The 19215-nt window shown below is 43.1% G+C and overlaps 1 protein-coding gene across 8 annotated transcripts in view; it reads left to right on the top strand.

Moving 5' to 3' along the window:
* MAST3 (microtubule associated serine/threonine kinase 3) overlaps positions 1–19215 on the top strand; it is a 282906-nt gene that overhangs the window by 136270 nt on the left and 127421 nt on the right. The window contains exon 1 of one of the 8 annotated variants that reach the window (XM_089670049.1): positions 16188–16443. The exons of the other annotated variants lie outside the window; for them this stretch is intronic. Within the exon in view, the coding sequence (XP_089526175.1) occupies positions 16361–16443 (83 nt within the window). The 5' untranslated portion in view covers positions 16188–16360. Of the gene's footprint in view, positions 1–16187; positions 16444–19215 lie in introns of those variants that run through there. 8 annotated transcript variants of the gene reach the window in all.

The raw sequence follows: 19215 nt of genomic DNA, 5'->3' as shown, positions 1-19215 counted from the left end.
TGTCCTTAATGGGACACAGTGAAAAAACTCTCTATCCAAACTGAAAATTCTTTTAGCTTTAGATATACTTTAATCATTAAAGAGTTAAACCAGAATACAGCTTTGCAGTTGTCAGTGTCTTGAAATTCTTTCCTGAATGCATTGTTGAACTCTGTGCTATGTGCAAGTCTGGGTAAATGTGTGCCCAAACACACAGCATCATGGAAAATTTGAATATGTTGTCTGGAACTCCTCATCTCTGGCAAAACACTGCAGACTACATATTGCTATATTGCACAGAATATTGGTTTTATTAAAAGGGAAATGTCCGCAATACAATTGTGTTGATCTGTACTGATGGTGCTTAATAATATTAAGAACTACTGCTTAATTGGCTTTAGTTCATTGTATTAAAATTTAGTTTTCTTTTACTAACCTTTATATTTTCTAGTGATTGTAGTGAGTAAAAAGAATTGTGCATTGTGACCAAATTAACATGATTCAAACTCTGTTAAAAATATTTCAATTAGGGACGCTATCTATAATAATATATAAGCTTATATCACAACTGGAATACTTAATTCAATTTCAGAGCTTCATTAATCCATAATTAAAAGTTAGTGTATACATTCCAGTGGGTCAGTTTATAGCAGCAGTAAGTTCAGTCTACCTCGCACCATATGAACCAATCAAATTTAAGCCTGCACTGTGAAAAAAAAAACAGAATAAAGGGAGTTTTGAATATTTGTTGCAAAATGCATTGAAAACAAGGATATTCCTTTATTCCCCAACATTTCATTTTTATATCATGATTTTTATATAGCGCTGACAGTTTATGCAGCAATTGACATACAGTATATATTGTACATTCATATCAGTCCCCCCCTCAAGGAGCTTACGGTCTAAGGTCCCTAATTTGCATTCATACATACACATACTAGGGCCAATTTAGACAGGAGCCAATTAACCTACCAGCATGTCTTTCGAGTGTTGGAGGAAACCCCAAGCAAGGTAGGTGTGTGGTTGGGGTTCCAACCAATGATTCCAGTGCTGCCAGGCAGAAGTGCTTACCATTAAAGCAGGCCATACAAGGCTCAAAATTTGTCTGATTAAGCAGGGGCTGGTCGAAATTCCATCCATGTATGGGCAGGCTGATTGTACCCAAGTTGATCCATCAGAGTGTATTGGGGCACATAGAGAATAGGAGTATCAAAGCCTTTGGAGATAATCCAATATATTCCACCAAGTGTGAAGGAATGAGCCGATTTGCCCGCAGTTGTGTCTTGAGTTATAGCAAGGGGGAAGGTCACCAGAACACTGAGGATCACTAATATTGTTCCAAAAGTTTTAAAGAACGATCACATAGTTACAGCAAGGCAACGTTTCGGAGTCTCGCAGGACCCCTGTGGTCACATGCCTGATAAAGAGGTCCTGCAAGACTCCGAAACGTTGCCTTGCTGTAACTATATGATTGTTCATTAAAACTTTTGGACCCATATTGCTGATTCTCTGTGTGCTGGTGACATTCTCCCTTGCTGATTCTGTTCGGTTCCAGCCGACGGTCGCTGCAGCACCCACTTATACACAGCCATTTTTAAAGCAGGTACGTGTGTGTTTGGATTGTACACTTGCATTGAATTATCACAAGACACTCTAGTGGGGACGAGATACCACCTAGTAATAACATTGCAATTTGTCTGCACTGCCTACATACCAACATGATTTGGTGGTGTCCCAAATTCTATATCAAGGTCTGACACTCATTTTCCAGTATAGGCAGGGAGCAGCTGGAACAGGGGTGTTAGAATTTGCAAATAAAAGGAGATCATGAAGTCAGTTATTTTTTACCTTCCATTAACAGGTCAAGCTCTGTACCAAAGGTAGCACTTAGAAGGTTGAGTAAAACCATTTAACACTGGCAGGGGTGCTTACAATGATCATCAGTTTTTCAATTATGTAAAACTTTTGTCCCAAAGGAGAAAAAAAATTGTTGTAAGTGTTTAAAAGGTATTAGCTAGAGTTTAGCTTGAAAGTGACACTCCAGACGATTTTACCCCTTTCACGACCAGGGCATTTTTTTGCTACTTTAATGGGCAATTGTTCAGTCATGCAACACTGTACGCAAATTAAATTTATATTTTTATTTTTTTTTACACAAATAGAGCTTTCTTTCAGCGGAATTTTATCACAATTGGGTTTTTTATTTTTTTATTACATAAACGAAAAAAGGAAATTTTGAATGAAAAAAAACAAAACAATATTTTATATAGTTATAGAACATATCCAATAAAAACAATGTTAAAAATATTTCTTCATAAATTTAGGCCAAAATGTACTCTGCTACATCACTTTGGTAAAAAGAAAAAAAAATCCCAATACTGTACATGTACATGATCCAGTCTGACTGTGCTGCCCGCCTGAAATAAATGTACTGTGGGTGAGCGGCAAACTCCTAACTCAAAAAGTACCTTCTATTGCTCTTGGCTGGCTTCTCCCAAATCTCCAGATTTTTTTTTTTTTTTTTTTTGCTGCTGTTATCTGACTTTCTGTTAGAGGGTGTCTACATTTGTTCTCCGTGGTCTCACTTGTATGTCTGAAGGTAGCCATCCTTTCTTGCTTGCTCCTGAGATGTTTTGGGGTTTAATACCTCTTTAACTGTTTTACTGTTGATTAAGAGCAATCCCCCATTATACCACAGTCCAGTTGCTAAAATGCAAAACCTTTGGCAACAAAATGAAATCTTAACTAGAATCAAAATAAAAAACTAGAATTGGGGAGGGCTATGATGTGTTTTTGTTTTGTTTTTTGTTTTTAAACAGTTACTAAACCATGGTTAGAAGATATTAGATCACAAAAATCGTCTTCTCTTTCAAGATATATCAACATTATGCAGATAGTCTGTAAACATACTTAAAGTGGAACTTCACTCTCCCAATCATCATGAACTATTTTTAATCCTTTTGCTGTTAGCATTAGTATATATAGATAGCAAAAGCTTTTTTTAACATTTCTTCAGTTACTTCCTGGTTTCATGCTTAGGCAAATTATGTCATACATCCCAGGAGCCTTCAGGAGGGGAGGGTTCTCAGCTCAGCCTATGCCTAAGCTAAGGGCAGATGGATTACAGGAAGTAAATGATACATGAATAATCTGCCCTTATTCAAGATGGTCACTGCCAGAAATGCCAGTTGTTGTTTTCTAAAGTGATTTCTCTGCAAAATAAAGCATGGCGAAATGGATGAATGGGGAGATTGCTTTGAATATTAAAAATGAATTAAATAGTATTTTTGGTTTGTGGTGCTTAGATGCAGTGCAGTTCCACTTTAGGGTACATGTATACTGTATCTACAATTAGAAAGTTTTAGACTACATATCTCAGTCTCTCCAAGTAAATATGATGCCGGCATAAATGTATTTATGAGTTAAAACACAGACTAGCTGGTGATTCTGACTATCCCATCTACAGTCCTTGGCTTCCTGTTCTTTTCTGACCACACAAACCATGGAAGCATATCCAAACTAGCACTGTCAGGTTGCATTCTGTCACAGAGGTGACTGCTGCTAGAAACACAAATGTCTTTTAGGTTTATACTTGTTGCCTCTCTGAAAAGCATTCAGCAGTGGATGGCTTTTCAGAGGTGTTTGATATGCTGCCACGTCACTGCCTGTTTTAACACTGCAAACTCTACTCCATTGTAACCCAACTGCATAAAATGCATGCAGTTGCAAAGAAGCCCCACTCATTTGGATGGGTTGTATTCAGCAGCTGTACAGCTCACTGTACATGTTGGGGGGGGGGGGTATAATTTTTGCCATGGCATTTGTACAGTCTTGTATGGATGTTTCTGCAGCTGAAAAGGAGGATGACAGAGAGTGGTAAAAACTGTTGTTCAAGCACCTATTTTTACCAACCACTGACCGCCAGTGTAAATAAGCACTTTGGTTGATGAAGATTGTTAATAAGAGTTTATAGGCTACTTTAATTTACTTTTAGTAAATTAGGTTTACATTTTAGCACTTCTACATGTATGGAAATGAATCGATACATTTAAAAATGAACTATTCCACAAAACTGTAGAAAGTACCAGGCCTTTTCAATTTATATTTAATCTTATTTTTCTGATTGAAACAAAACTGGGGAGGACTCCCCTTTTTGTTTTCATATCAGGTCCTTTGAGTCAGGTATGGACTTTAAAGGGGTAACCCACAAAAAAAAGTGCAAGGTCCCCCAGGAAATCCATACCAGACCGTTTGGGTCTAATATGAATTTTAAGGGGAACCACTCATAAAAAATAAATTGTGTGGGGGGGTTCCATAAAAAGCAGACATACCAGACTCTTAAACATGCACCCTAGCTGGCCAGGAAAGAGGGGACAAGCATGCATTTGGTACCAATCCCCCCCTTACTATGTTAGTGGGAATGGGGTTACACAGTTCTACTTATTCACAAAAAAATATCTAAAAATGTTGTAACCTAGAAAATAAAAAAAACACCCATCCATCATCAATCACGTCATCCAGTGTTGCAGATCCACATCAATCACGATGCCTGATGATCATTGACTTTAAAAGAAACCGATGACGCCAAGACATGTCCTGCATGTATGTTTGTCACATGCCAAATGACAAATCCAGTGGACAACAGCTGATCTATACAAGGGGACGGGGTCTACTGGGAGACGTCACTGACCATATAAGGACATGTTTGGCTCATCATCAATGAAGTTTTACAAGTGTCTAGAAGTTGAAGCGTACATTACATGGAAATCATTTTAGAGGAGGCAGATTTTCTCTTGACAGATATGAATCCTTTGACGTTGCCTAAACTTTTTAGTTTGTGGAAATAGTATGCAGACTTTTTGACTGTTGATAGGTGTGTGCACAGTAATTGTTAGTTTCACCCATGAAAGACTTCTTTTGCAATTACCTTTTTGAGGCTTTCCCTCCTTATGGAGGATGTCAATGATGGTTTTCTGCACAACTGTCAGGTCAGCAGTCTTTCCCATGATTGTGATTCCACCCTATCAAGTGATAGGTTGCCACCTGTGCAATATGTCCACCCAAGAAATTTCCTTGCTACTAAATATTCCACGTTCAACTGTTAGTGGTATTATAACAAAGTGGAAGCAACTGGGAACAACAGCAACCCAGCCATGAAGTGGTAGGCCAAGTGGGGTCGGCACATGCTGAAGCACACAGTGCACAGAAGTCGCCAACTGTCTGCAGAGTCAATAGCTAAAGACCTCCAAACTTTGTGTGGCCTTCAGATTAGCACAACAGTGCGTAGAGAGCTTCATGGATGGGTTTCCATGGCTGAGCAGCTGCATCCAGCTTTACATCACGAAGTGCAGTGAAAAGCGTTGGATGCAGTGGTGTAAAGCAGTGGAGATGTGTTCTCTGGAGTGACGTATCATGCTTCTCTATTTGGCAATCCAATGGAGGTTTCTGGGTTTGGCAGTTGCCAGGAGAACAGTACTTGTCTAACTGCATTGTGCCAAATGTAAAGTTTGGTGGGGGGGGGGGGGTTATGGTTTGGGGTTGTGTTTCAGGGGTTGTGCTTAGCCCTTAGGTCCAGTGAAGAGAACTCTTGAGGCGTCAGCATACCAAGATATTTTGGACAATTTCATGCTCCCAACTTTGTGGGAACAGTTTGAAGATGGCTCTGACCTCAACCCAACAGAACCTTTGGGATGAATTACAGTGGAGACTGCGAGCCAGGCCTTCTTGTCCGACATCAGTGCCTGACCTCACAAATTTGCTTCTGGAAGAATGGGCAAACATTCCCATAGACACACTTCTAAACCTTGTGGACAGCCTTCCCAGATGAGTTGAAGCTGTTATAGCTGCAAAAGATGGGCCATCTCAATATTGAACCCTACAGACTAAGACTGGGATGCCATTAAGTTCATGTGCATGTAAAGGCAAGTGTCCCAATACATTTGGCAATATAGTGTATTTTAGACCTTCTCAGATTGTTTTACACTGTCAAAACTCTTCCATCCCCAATCAGCAGGCGGTAGAGTTTTGCGGAAAGCATAGTTTTCAGTCTTTCACTTGTTTATAGTGATATAGTGCATAATTACAGTTTTTGACTTTGCAGATGACACAAAGCTATACAGTGGAATACAATCCTCACAAACTGTTTTCAGTTTATAGATCTAGCTGGTTAATTAGGTAGCTACCTATATAATGAGATTCAATGTTGATAAATGTAATGTTTTGCACTTATCTACATGTTTTGTTTTTATCTGTTATGCAGCGTTGTCCTCGATTCATATACTCGCCTAACCAGCAAATCCAGGATTGCCCTACTGTGATCTACTGCCTCATGATGATGCTATATACTTTGCTGACATCATTGGTTGTCTGGCTGTCAAGCAACCAGCCCCCAAGGAATGCAGCACTGTCTTCCAGCAGCTCCATATCTCTGCTCCTACAGCCTCCTGGGATATATGACAGGCATATCCCAAAAGACTGCAGAAACAGGGACACATCATTTTTGCCTAAATGAAACTGGAGTAGGGCAGGAACCTGGGTCTAAAAAATATATACAGTAGAAGTTGTTTTACACTGGTGATGAGTGAGTGGGTGGGATTGCTGGGAGAAAAAGACCAATTTTAGAGCAAAGGTTCGCTTCAATGATGAAGAAGAATCCTGTCCTCCTTGTTGCCTAGGAGCAAACAATACCAATCTACAGCTTTTAAAGCTAGCACGATACTTTCCTGTATTACCATTTATTCCAGAGGCATAATTTTGCCACTAAGCAAACCTTATTTAATTATGCAGATTTATGGAAAAGGTAAGGACATCTGAATTAACATCTTCATGTCTAGAGGTCTGAAAGCCTAGATTCCCAGGCCAAATTTAGCAGCTTCAGTATTCATTTGTTAATTCGGCAATCATTCTGTCATTACAGTTGTGGCCAAAATTATTCAACCCCCAATGCTGTAAAGGGGTTTAGGGACTATAGTGTACATTTGGAATTGTATTCAGAATCAAATCCTACAAGGACGTTGTAACTACCCAAATGCAACTAAAATGACATCAATTGTTTATGTAATACAGTAGTAAATGGTTCTTATGTGGTTTCTTCATTGCCACAATTATTCAACCCCTTAAAGACTACCACTCTGAAGAACAGAGGTTCATACAGGTGCTTTCCATCAGGTATTGAAAACACCTGTGGATGTCACCGAGCAGCAATCAAGCATAATAAGCACCAATTAGGCAGCTTTAAAATGACTGTGATACTCAGCTCCTTCTAGACATTTACTGGTGTGGTTACAAACATGGTGAAGGCAAGAGAATGGTCCAGGAAGACAAGAGAAGAGGTGATTTCTCTTCACAGGAAGGGCAATGGCTATAAGAAGATTGCAAAGATGTTAAACATACCAAGAGACACCTTAGGAAGCATCATTCGCAAATTCAAGGCAAAGGGCACTGTTGAAACGCTACCTGGTCGTGGCAGAAAGAAGATGCTGACTTCGACTGCTGTGCGCTACCTGAAGCGTAGAGTGGAGAGAAGTCCCCGTGTGACTGCTGAGGAACTGAGAAAAGATTTGTCAGATGTGGGTACAGAAGTTTCAGCCCAGACAATAAGACGCACACTGCGTAATGAAGGCCTCCGTGCCAGAACTCCCAGGCGTACCCCCTTGCTGTCTCCAAAGAATAAGAAGAGTCGACTGCAGTATGCCAAAAGCCATGTGGACAAACCACAAAAGTTGTGGGATAGTGTTCTGTGGACTGATGAAACAAAATTAGAACTGTTTGGGCCCATGGATCAACGCTATGTTTGGAGGAGGAAGAACAAGGCCTATGATGAAAAGAACACCTTGCCTACTGTGAAGCATGGTGGAGGGTCAATCATGCTTTGGGGCTGTTTTGCTTCTGCAGGTACAGGGAAGCTTCAGCGTGTGCAAGGTACCATGAATTCTCTTCAGTACCAGGAGATATTGGATGGAAACGTGATGCAGTCCGTCACACACCTGAGGCTTGGGAGACGTTGGACCTTTCAACAGGACAATGATCCCAAGCATACCTCCAAGTCCACTAGAGCATGGTTGCAGAGGAAAGGCTGGAACATTTTGGAGTGGCCATCGCAGTCACCAGACTTAAATCCGATTGAGAACCTCTGGTGGGACTTAAAGAAAGCAGTTGCAGTGCGCAAGCCTAAGAATGTGACTGAACTGGAGGCCTTTGCCCATGAAGAATGGGCGAAGATACCCGTAGATCGCTGCAAGACACTTGTGTCAAGCTATGCTTCACGTTTAAAAGCTGTTATAACTGTAAAAGGATGCTGTACTAAGTACTAAGATTGAATGTCACTTGGGGGTTGAATAAAACTGATAATGCTGTGAGCACAGAAAAGACATTTGTGGTTATTTCATTATAACTGTTATGTTATATTTGTCTGACCTACAAGTGCCTCTTTAATGTAAATGTAAGCAAGATGACTGAATGATCAAAAGCAATGTCAAACTGGCCAAAACACTCAATTTCAGTGGGGGTTGAATAATTTTGGCCACAACTGTATTTGCCTACATAAAAAAGGTTTACACTGTTTGTAAGGACATATGTGGCTTTTATATGCTATGCTATGTTATTAATTGCACTGCTTGTATTCTATTCTAAATTGACAAAGCTGAAAAAGTAAGACAATCGAATGTATTACATATAATGATACTATGTTAAAATATTACCTTTTTTAAATATTGTAGTTTTATCTAACAATGAACTTTCTTTAAAGTCAAAGTATAGTCAAAAACTTGACAGTCTTTACATCTGATGTGAACTGTCCCTTGTGCTGCTGGCTGGTCAGTTGAAAAGCCTCCTACCCAACCCACCCACCCCGCATACCCCTGCAGCCATAATCTTCTGCTGCTTAATACAGTATGAGCATTGGACCTGTGACAGGTACTAAAGAGTCCCATCCTTTCTGCCCCCCTCCCCCAGTCATACAAGTTATACTACAGCTTCCATCAATAAAATTTGATCTATGAATGAAGGACGTTCGGATAATGAAAGTTTCACCTTCTTCAGGGAGGACCTAGAGAGCACTGTTGATGACTGCCAGTCACAGGTCCACCACTGGTATTAATCATGACCGGACTGGAAGATTAAAAGAGAAGTTCGGGTTTAAAAGAAAAAAACATTCATGATCACCTAGGTGGATGCAGCATCGGCCTGATGCTGCATCTGTCCTCCGCTGCCTTTAAGACCGAGAACTGAGCAAGCAAAGGCAGCTGATAGTTGTCTTCAGTCTGCTTTGCCCCTCCAGTGCTCACTGAAGCTCCAGAGGCTGAACCAGCTGCCAGTCCAGACATCAGCGTGGATTCCAATATTAAAGTGGGATCTTTCCAGAGCCTGAACTAGCTCTGCTATGTCAGCCAACAGCAGGCTTTAGCCAGTCCAGGCATCTGGGCAGATCCTGACATAAAGTCGGGATCTCTCCAGAGCCTGGACCAGTTCTGTTACATCTGCTGATAGCAAGCTTTAGCCTGCTGTCGGCCAAAAACAGGTCACAGGAGTGCAGAACTAAATACATGCCTGTGACCCATAAGATAAGTAGGGCCAAAAGAGCTTTAAGGCTAAGGGAATGGGGAAGGGGGGACAGGGAACTATGGATTTCAACTAACAGACCAGTCTGCACCACAGGGGAAACTTCACATTAAATATAAGTACCAACCCTTGTGCTGATTAAAAAATAAATGGATATCATAGTGATTACATGATTGTGACCCATACTGATTGGTTCCCAATCATGAGCCTGAGATCTGTAGCAAAGCGGTCTGAGATCTGAGGCGAGTAAAAGTTTGCTCTTTTTTTTTTCAGGGATGTAATGTAAATTAATGCTCTCACAGGTTGGGAAATTTTTAGAGTCCAAGCAGTTAAAAAAAATGGCATGTAAGCTAAAGCTGGCCATACACTGATTGAAATTCGTCCAGTTCTGATCAGTGTGCGGCTGTCCCTGCTGGATAACATTTCTTAATCAGCAGCAGCTGGTCAGTGTATTCTGACAGCTGGATCAGTGTATTCTGACAGTCGGAACAGTGTATTCTTACAGCTGTATCAGTGTATTCTGACAGTCGGAACAGTGTATTCTGCCAGCTGGATCAGTGTATTCTGACAGTCGGAACAGTGTAGTCTGACAACCGGATCAGTGTATTCTGCAGTCGGAACAGTGTATTCTGACAGCTGGACCAGTGTATTCTGACAGTTGGAACAGTGTATTCTGGCAGCTGGATCAGTGTATTCTGACAGTCGGAACAGTGTAGTCTGACAACCGGATCAGTGTATTCTGCAGTCGGAACAGTGTATTCTGACAGCTGGACCAGTGTATTCTGACAGTCGGAACAGTGTATTCCGACAGCCGGATCGTGTATTCTTACAGCTTGAACAGTGTATTCTGACAGCTGGATCAGTTTATTCTGACAGCTGGATCAGTGTATTCTGAGAGTCAGAACAGTGTAGTCTAAAACCGGATCAGTGTATTCTGCAGTCGGAAACGTGTATTCTGACAGCTGGACCAGTGTATTTTGACAGTCGGAACAGTGTATTCTGACAGCCGGATCAGTTTATTCTTACAGCTGAATCAGTGTATTCTGACAGTCGGAACAGTGTATTCTGACAGCTGGATCAGTGTATTCTGACAGTCGGAACAGTGTATTCTGACAGCTGGATCAGTTTATTCTTACAGCTGAATCCGTGTATTCTGACAGTCGGAACAGTGTATTCTGACAGCTGGATCAGTGTATTCTGACAGCTGGATCAGTTTATTCTTACAGCTGGATCAGTGTATTCTGACAGCTGGATCGGTGTATTCTGACAGCTGGATCGGTGTATTCTGACAGCTGGAACGGTGTATTCTGACAGTCGGAACGGTGTATTCTGACAGTCGGAACAGTGTATTCTGACAGTCGGAACAGTGTATTCTGACAGTCGGAACAGTGTATTCTGACGACCGGAAGCAAGATCGTGACGTACAGGTACTTTGCCCGGCCTGCAGCTACTGCCCACTCACAGTAAAACTACTGTGGGAGGGCAGCAAGCAGTTAATCTGTTAAAGCACCTGTCAGAATACAATGTCTTGGTGGGGGGTTCCTCCATCCACCTTATTTGTGTGGATGGAGGAATGGGCTAATCTTTTTCATTCAGCCCCCTGATTTAATTGTATACACTACTGAAAAGGTATTAAGGGAGATATAATCATCCTATATAAATGACCCATATAGAACAGACATGCCAAATATAAAAATGTGGGTCCAACTGAGTGCAATAAATATTCATGGGACCACATTATTTCTAATAAGGGCCACCCCTACTTAATTCTGGAAAAAGATTATAGCATCTACGTAGATGGAGTAACAATTGCAACTTAGAACATTTTATCCCTGAGAAAGAGGCCAAACAAACATTTCCTGCAAGTATGCAGCTGCAAAATGATGTAAGGAAGTGTATCTTTCAGCTGGAGAACATCTGCTGCCTCATTAAGTTTTCAATAAATAAGCTGTGGGTCACAAAGGAGCCTGTGGGAGGGCTACATGGTCATAATGTAGCTATAAAGTGGAAAGTTTAAGGTCCGCACCAAAGACACGACAAGACACATGAAGTATCTGTAAACACTCTGCATATCTCGAAAGGGTTCTTCACTGTAACAGATACGGAAATCGTTTTCCACATTATATAGCCATTGATATTATTTCTAAAAGCACAAATTTAAATAGCTACTACAGGGGTGCAGATAAATGGTGGGATATGGAAGTCTAAACTCCAACCGTGCCCTCCACCCAGGGCGTCCATTCATGGGACAGGCTCGCACTTGCTTTAAGGGCTCTTACCAAATGATACTTCATTCATGTCACTGCGCTGTGCTTACTGTCTAGTGACATGCTGGGCCTGATATGTGCATTATTATGCAAACATGTTGCATAGTATCACAAAGCTCTGGAAAGCGTGGAAAAAAATGCATTCTGTTGTGAATATGACACATTGAAAAATGATTGTTTTATATGTGTCATTGCAGTTATCTGCATTTATCCATGAGGAAAAAGTACAGGTAAGTGCACATAGTGTAAACCGGACCTAAAGGCCAGGAGCCACAAAGCCTGAGAATTCTTGTGGTAGCATACTCCTCCTCCCTCAAGGCATGTAGACCGCTTGGGAGAGGAGGAACCTGTCTGCATGCATGGATGGCCAGACTTACAGCACCACCCAGTAGACACACACAGGGGCGGACTGACAACTCATGGGGCCCCTGGGTAATAGGGGATCATGGGGCCCCTGGGCAATAGGGGATCATGGGGCCCCTGGGCAATAGGGGATCATGGGGCCCCTGTGTCCTTGTCCACACTCAAAAAAGCCTATACAAAAAGGTACCAGGGGCATTTCATGGGGCCCCCTACTGACCCCGGGCAGTGCTTGAGTACTCGAATGGTCAGTCCGCCCCTGGACACACACCATGGGCTGAATGGAGGACAGGAGAGGGGACAGCACTGCAGGGAGGGCTGTATATGACATGCTTCTGGCAACTACTTCCTGTACCCAGGGCTGTATATGACACGCTCCTGATCACTGCACTCTGTGCCCTGGGCTGCATATGACATGCTCCTGACCACTGCGCTCTGTATAAGACATAATCCTTACCACTGTGCTCTGTATGCTGGGCTGTATATGACTTGCTCTTGACCACTGCAGTCTGTAAAACATACTCCTGACCATTAAACTCTTTATGCTGAGCTGTAAATGACATACTCCTGACCACTGCACTCTGTATGCTGGGCTGTGTAAAACATACTCCTGTCCATTAAACTCTTTACCCTGAGCTGTAAATGACATACTCCTGACCACTGCACTCTGTATGCTGGGCTGTGTAAAAGATACTCCTGTCCATTAAACTCTTTACCCTGAGCTGTAAATGACATACTCCTGACCACTGCACTCTGTATGCTGGGCTGTGTAAAACATACTCCTGACCATTAAACTCTTTATGCTGAGCTGTAAATTACATACTCCTGACCACTGCACTCTGTATGCTGGGCTGTGTAAAACTTACTCCTGACCATTAAACTCTTTACGCTGAGCTTTAAATTACATACTCCTGACCACTGCACTCTGTATGCTGGGCTGTGTAAAACATACTCCTGACCATTAAACTCTTCACGCTGAGCTGTAAATTACATACTCCTGACCACTGCACTCTGTATGCTGGGCTGTGTAAAACATACTCCTGACCATTGAACTCTTCACACTGAGCTGTAAATTACATACTCCTGACCACTGCACTCTGTATGCTGAGCTGTGTAAAATATACTCCTGATCATTAAACTCTTTACACTGAGCTGTAAATTACATACTCCTGACCACTGCACTCTGTATGTTGAGCTTTGTAAAACATACTCCTGACCATTAAACTCTTTACGCTGAGCTGTAAATTACATACTCCTGACCACTGCACTCTGTATTCTGGGCTGTGTAAAACTTACTCCTGACCATTAAACTCTTTACACTGAGCTGTAAATTACATACTCCTGACCACTGCACTCTGTATGCTGAGTAGTGTAAAATATACTCCTGGCCATTAAACTCTTTACCCTGAGCTGTAAATTAAATATTCCTGACCACTGCACTCTGCATGCTGGGCTGTGTAAAACATACTCCTGACCATTACATTCTGTACAGCGGGCCGTGTGTTACATACTCCTGACCAATGCACTCTGTGCACCAGGAGGTATATGACATACTTCTGATCATTAAGCTCTTTATACCGGGCTGTAAATGACATGCTTCTCACCACTGCACTCTATGCACTGAACTGTATACCATATATTCCTGACAACTGCACTCTGTACTCTGGGCTGTATATTACATACTCCATTAAAGTGGTTCTAAAGGCAGAAGTTCTTTTTTACCGTAATGCATTCTATATATACGTGATTTGCATTTCTGGGTAGGGGGCGCACACCGCTCTACCCGCGCCGCTATTGGCAATTCCCAGCCGGCACTCAGCGATCGTCGGGGAAAGTTGACAGGGGATAGACCTGTGTGCAGGGCCGTGGATAAGGGGGTACCACCAGTCCTCCTGTACGGGGCCTAGGCAGCTGGGCGACAGTGAGTATGATCAGCACGGTGGGGGGAGAAATTGCTGGAACCAGTCCCCTGTATGGCTCTCTCTGCAGCAGCTTCTTCTCCTCTCCCTCCTGCTGGCTTTCAGCTGCCCCATACAGGGGATCATTTCCAGGAATTGCTCCCCACCACCAATCACCCTCCCTGTCTGCAATACATTTCCCCCTGCTGCCCAGGCCCCCCTGTGTGCCCCCACCCCCGCAGTGCTGCCGGCTTCCCTCCTTTCCTACCCAAGGACACAATAGGATCTGTCAGGATGGAAAGGGGGGGGGAAGGGTCTGGAAAATGTCACATTTACCAGCCCCTTGTTTTCCTGAATGAACACAGTAAGTGATCAGTACTGATCAATCACTGTGTCCATAACTGAAGCAGAGTAAACTGTGTTTTTTTTTTGGGGGGGGGCCTTTCAGGTTGTCTGTATGGGACCCCATGGTTTCTATCAGCTGCCCTGCCTGTGTATAAACAACACAGGTCTCTCTCCTGTCAGCAGAGAAATACAAAGCAGCATGTCTCCCAAGTAAAACACAACACAGTTAACCCTTTGATTGCCCCAGATGTTAACCCCTTCCTGCCCAGTGTCACTAGTACAGTGTCAGTGCTTTTCATCAGCACTGATCACTGTATTAGGGCTCATGTACATTGCAGCTGATAAACTCATGTTTAGCTGTTCAGCGTTTTTTTCAGCAGCCCCTGAACTCTCCCTAATGTTTTCCTATGTGTTCATGTACACATCTTCGTTTACAGGCATTTGAGTTTACAATCGTTTTTTTTAATTCAGAAAACTTGCGTTTAGCTGTATTTTATCAGCGTTTCAAACGCACAATGCGGCTAACCACATTTATAGGTGTTTGATTTGAAAGTTTTTTTTTTCATGCATGCAAAGCATTTTCCCGGTACTCAAATGGAGCCGGTACATCATACTTTGAGGTTTCACATGAAAAAAAATATGTTAGACACTGCAGCAATAATTTCTGCACAGAAATGAGCTGGAACACATCCAAACACCACATAAAAAAAAGACCGCTAATCTTAACAAATACTGCTCTCTCTGCTTCTGCTCTCTATTTTTCTCAAAATGTCTAAAATAGTAAATTTTTTACTGTTTTTCAGTGCTGTCTGGGCATTTTGGAAAGTCTCCTGAGGTTATCTTTAAAAAAATGCTTCTAAATGCAAACGCTCATAAATGTGGTATGCAAACACGGCTAAACAGACGTTTTTTAATCTACGTTTTCCAGCAGTCCGTTTCCATCGTTCAGAAGTGTCCCGTGTACATGGGGCCATAGTGTCGTTGGGATGTCAGTGGCAGTTCCCCCCAGTGTCAGAATGCCCGCCGCAGTCCCGCTATAAGTCGCTGATCACCGCCATTACTAGTATAAAAATAAATAAAAATTCCAGTATCTATACCGCCATTTGTCAACGCTATAACTTTCACGTAAACTAATTAATTTACACGTATTGGGATTTTTATTTTAGCAAAGACATGTCGCAGAATACATTTTGGCCTAAATTTATGATGAAATTTGATTTTTTTATTGGACATGTTTAATAGCAAAAAGTAAAAAAAATTGTTTTTTTTTTCAAAATTGTTTGTCTATTTTTGTTCATAGCGCAAAAAATAAAACCCACAGAGGTGATTAAATACCAATGAAAGAAAGCTCTATTCATGCGGAAAAAAGGGACGTAAATTTCATTTGGGTGCAGCATTGCACGACCGCGCAATTGTCAGTTGAAGTAACGCAGCGCTGTATCGCAAAAAAATGGCCAGCTCAGGAATGGGGGTAAATCCTCTAGAGGACAAGTGGTTAACATTTGATTTTTTTACCTTCCTGCAAAAAATCAATAGTTAGTCAAAGTGTTGAGTCCCTTAAAGTAACCGTCATCAGACAGGGCTCCATCTGCGGCTGCTGCGGTGTGCAGTCCCCCGCCATGTACCATCCTTCCCTCCAGCACTGACAGTGTTAGCCGGCCTAGCCCCGCCCACTCGTGATGTCAGCACACTGGCTTCCTGCGTTGGAGCCCCTCGTTGTATGTTGGCCATCGGTACTTCAGCCTGTAGAGCCCCACAGTAGCGGCAGATGGAACCCCGAGAAGCCGGAGCCCTGAGCGGAGGAGCCGGTGTACACATCGTGTGCTGAGGAGAGCCGGGCCGCTGGGAATGGATGGAGAGAAGTGCAGGCATTGACTGGGGCGAGCGGAAACAATGGAAGGCAAAGTGCGGGCATCTGTGCTCTGTTATCCATTAGCAGACCTATAAAGGAGCATGTCGGATCCCAGTTACTGGACTGCGGTCCAGAGGAGTAAAGGGCCCCTGGCCAAAGGGGCGTTACTGCAACGATCCAAGAGGTAAAGAGTTGTTTTTGTTTACCAAAAGTTCTCCACATTGTTCTACGAAACTGCAACAGCTGTGCAGGGCAGCCAATCAGCTTGCAGCTTTCATTTATCCAAGTGTAACTGAACAAGGGAAAGCTAGAAGCCGATTGGTTGCGTGCACAGCTGCTCCAGATTCTGTTTGCTCCAGTTGGGAGAAATTCCTCCCGTATATGCTTGCGTCCAGGGGCGGACTGACCATTCGAGCACTCGGGCACTGCCCGAGGGCCCGGGGTAAGTAGGGGGCCCCATGAAATGCCCCTGGTTCCTTTTTTATAGGCATTTTATGGATGTGCTTTTGAGTGTGGGCAAGGACGCAGATCCCCCCATGATCCCCTATTGCCTTGGGGCCCCATGAGTTGTCAGTCTGCCCCTGCTTGCATCGAAACGGGAACCAATCTCCATGATATCATTTTTATTAATAGCAGATTTTTCATAGTAGTGTATGCCAGAGCCAGGTTTTTTGTTCCCCCCCCCCCCCCCCTTTTTTTTTTTTTTCCACGTTTTAGAAAAAAATCACTTAACAGGCTAGGTGCACATCTGTGCAGGTGGTGCCGCTGCGAATCCGCACAAAAATCCAGCCTCACCACCCACACAGAGGAATGCGGACCCGTGGGTGCCATTAGTTCTAATAGCACGCCGCCCGCACTGAAAAACGCAACCGTACTGGGATCCGAGGTTCCTCTGTGGGTTGCGTTTTCCAAAGAAGTGCAGGGACTTCTTCCCTGCGTGTCACGGGCCACGGGAATCCATTCAAATGAATGGGCTCTTACGCCTGTGCAAAACGCGGCCCGCACGGCTGCCTACTTGTGAGCCGGGGGTTAGGCTAGGTTCACATCTGTGCGGGTGGTGCCGCTGCGGATCCGCACAAAAATCCGTGCAGCCGCACTACCTGCACAGAAGAATGCGGACCCGCGGGCGGGTGACATTAATTCTAATGGCACACCGCCCGCACTGGAAATCACAACCGCATTGGGAACCGAGGTTCCCGTGCGGACTGCAGTTTCCAAAGAAGTGCGTGGACTTCTTCCCTGCGTGGCATGGGAGCCCATTCAAATGAAAGGGCTCTCGTGCCTGTGCAAAACGCGGCCTGCAGGGCCGCATGTATATATGAACCAGGGCTTATTGTTTGGGCAAGGGCACACAAACAATAAATTACACAATTTTTTTGTAAAACATAAAAGATGAGGTTGCACCAAATAAATACCCAGCATGCCATTCCTTAACCACTTGGTGACCGGGCTATAGCCAAATGACAGCTACAGCGTAGTCTAGTTCTGGGAGGGCGTCATATGACGTCCTTCAGAACCGTGCCTCTGGCGAGCTCTGTGTTCGTCACACAGCTGATCACATGACATGGTAAAAGGCCAATTACAGCGCCCTTTTACAACATGATCAGCTGTGTCTAATGAAACAATGAAAACACTGCAAACTCTGTACTCCTGTGCTTCGGGATGGACTCGGCTAGGGTTATGGTAACATCACAGATATCCTGGAAAATGCACTCCTTGCTGCCCTCAACAGACTGGGGTAGTCCCAATGTCACTGGATACAAAGAAAGAGAGGGCGCACCGGCCTAGTGCATTATTGTAAAAATTTATTGGAAGGATAAAAAGTAAGTATCGTACTCACAGTAGGCAAACAGGTCAAAGGCACATCACACTAAACAGCGGTGTTTAATCCACATTGCATACAAGTCCAAAAAAATGGAACCCTGGACTTCCAACAGACTAACGCGTTTTGAGGTCTCAATCTCAGATGTGCCTTTGGCCTGTTTGCCTATTGTGAATATGATACTTACTTTTTATCCTTCCAGTAAATATTTTACCATAATGCACTAGGCCGGTGCACCCTCTGTTTGTTTTTCTTTGTATCCAGTGTCCGATGACAGAGCTGATCACAGTGTAAATACAGTTGCCGGTTATGGGCTGGAAGAGAAGAGCGGTTGATCAGCAAATGTATTTAAAAATCAGAGGCAGTCCAGTGCAGCCCCCAGCCCACAACAGTGCCCATCAGAGCAGCCTATCCTTACCCATCAGTGCAGCGTCATCAGAGCACATCAGTGAAGGAGAAAAATTACCTGTTTGCCCAATTTTATAACAAAAACTAAGAAAAAAAATTTTTTGGTCTGTTTTTTTTATTTGTTTATCAAAAAATAAAAAAAAATCCAGTGGTGATTAAATACCACCAAAAGGAAGCTCTATATGTCTCAAAAAAATGATAAAAATGTCATGCGTACAGTGTTGCATAACCGTGCAATAGTCATTCAAAGTGCGACAGCACTGAAAACTGGCCTGGGTAGGAAGGGGGTGAAAGTGCCTGGTAGGCAAGTGGTTAACTTTGGCTACTATGCCTCCCTTATCTAATACTACTTAAAGTGTCACCAAACCCACAACAGTAAAATCAGTCTGTATATGCAGTAAAGCATGCTTGTTATACTCGCTGTGGAACCTAAGAGGTTAATCCTCTAAATTGTGTAAAACGGCTGTTTGATCCTGTCTTCTCTGATCCTACCCTTATTCTACTGTCCCCCATCCATCTACTGATAGAACAAAGCTCTAGGAGTCACTGTGCACATGCTCAGTTTGGTGTGTATTGCTAGAGTTTTTTGTTTTCTTTGGGAGGGTATATGTGATCAGCATTGTCCAGACAGACGATCAGGTGTCATGCAGCCTCATAGGACATGCAGAGGAGGATGAAAACTCCTGCTACAAGCTTTAACCAGTGCTTGGACTGATAGAAGTCACA

Source organism: Staurois parvus, unplaced genomic scaffold, assembly GCF_062004578.1.
Source record: "Staurois parvus isolate SC_StPar_1 unplaced genomic scaffold, SC_StPar_1.0 ptg000086l, whole genome shotgun sequence".
Classification (NCBI taxonomy): Eukaryota; Metazoa; Chordata; class Amphibia; order Anura; family Ranidae; genus Staurois; species Staurois parvus.
The sequence above is the reverse complement of the archived record's forward strand: the minus strand, read 5'-3'. Positions and strand labels throughout refer to the sequence as shown.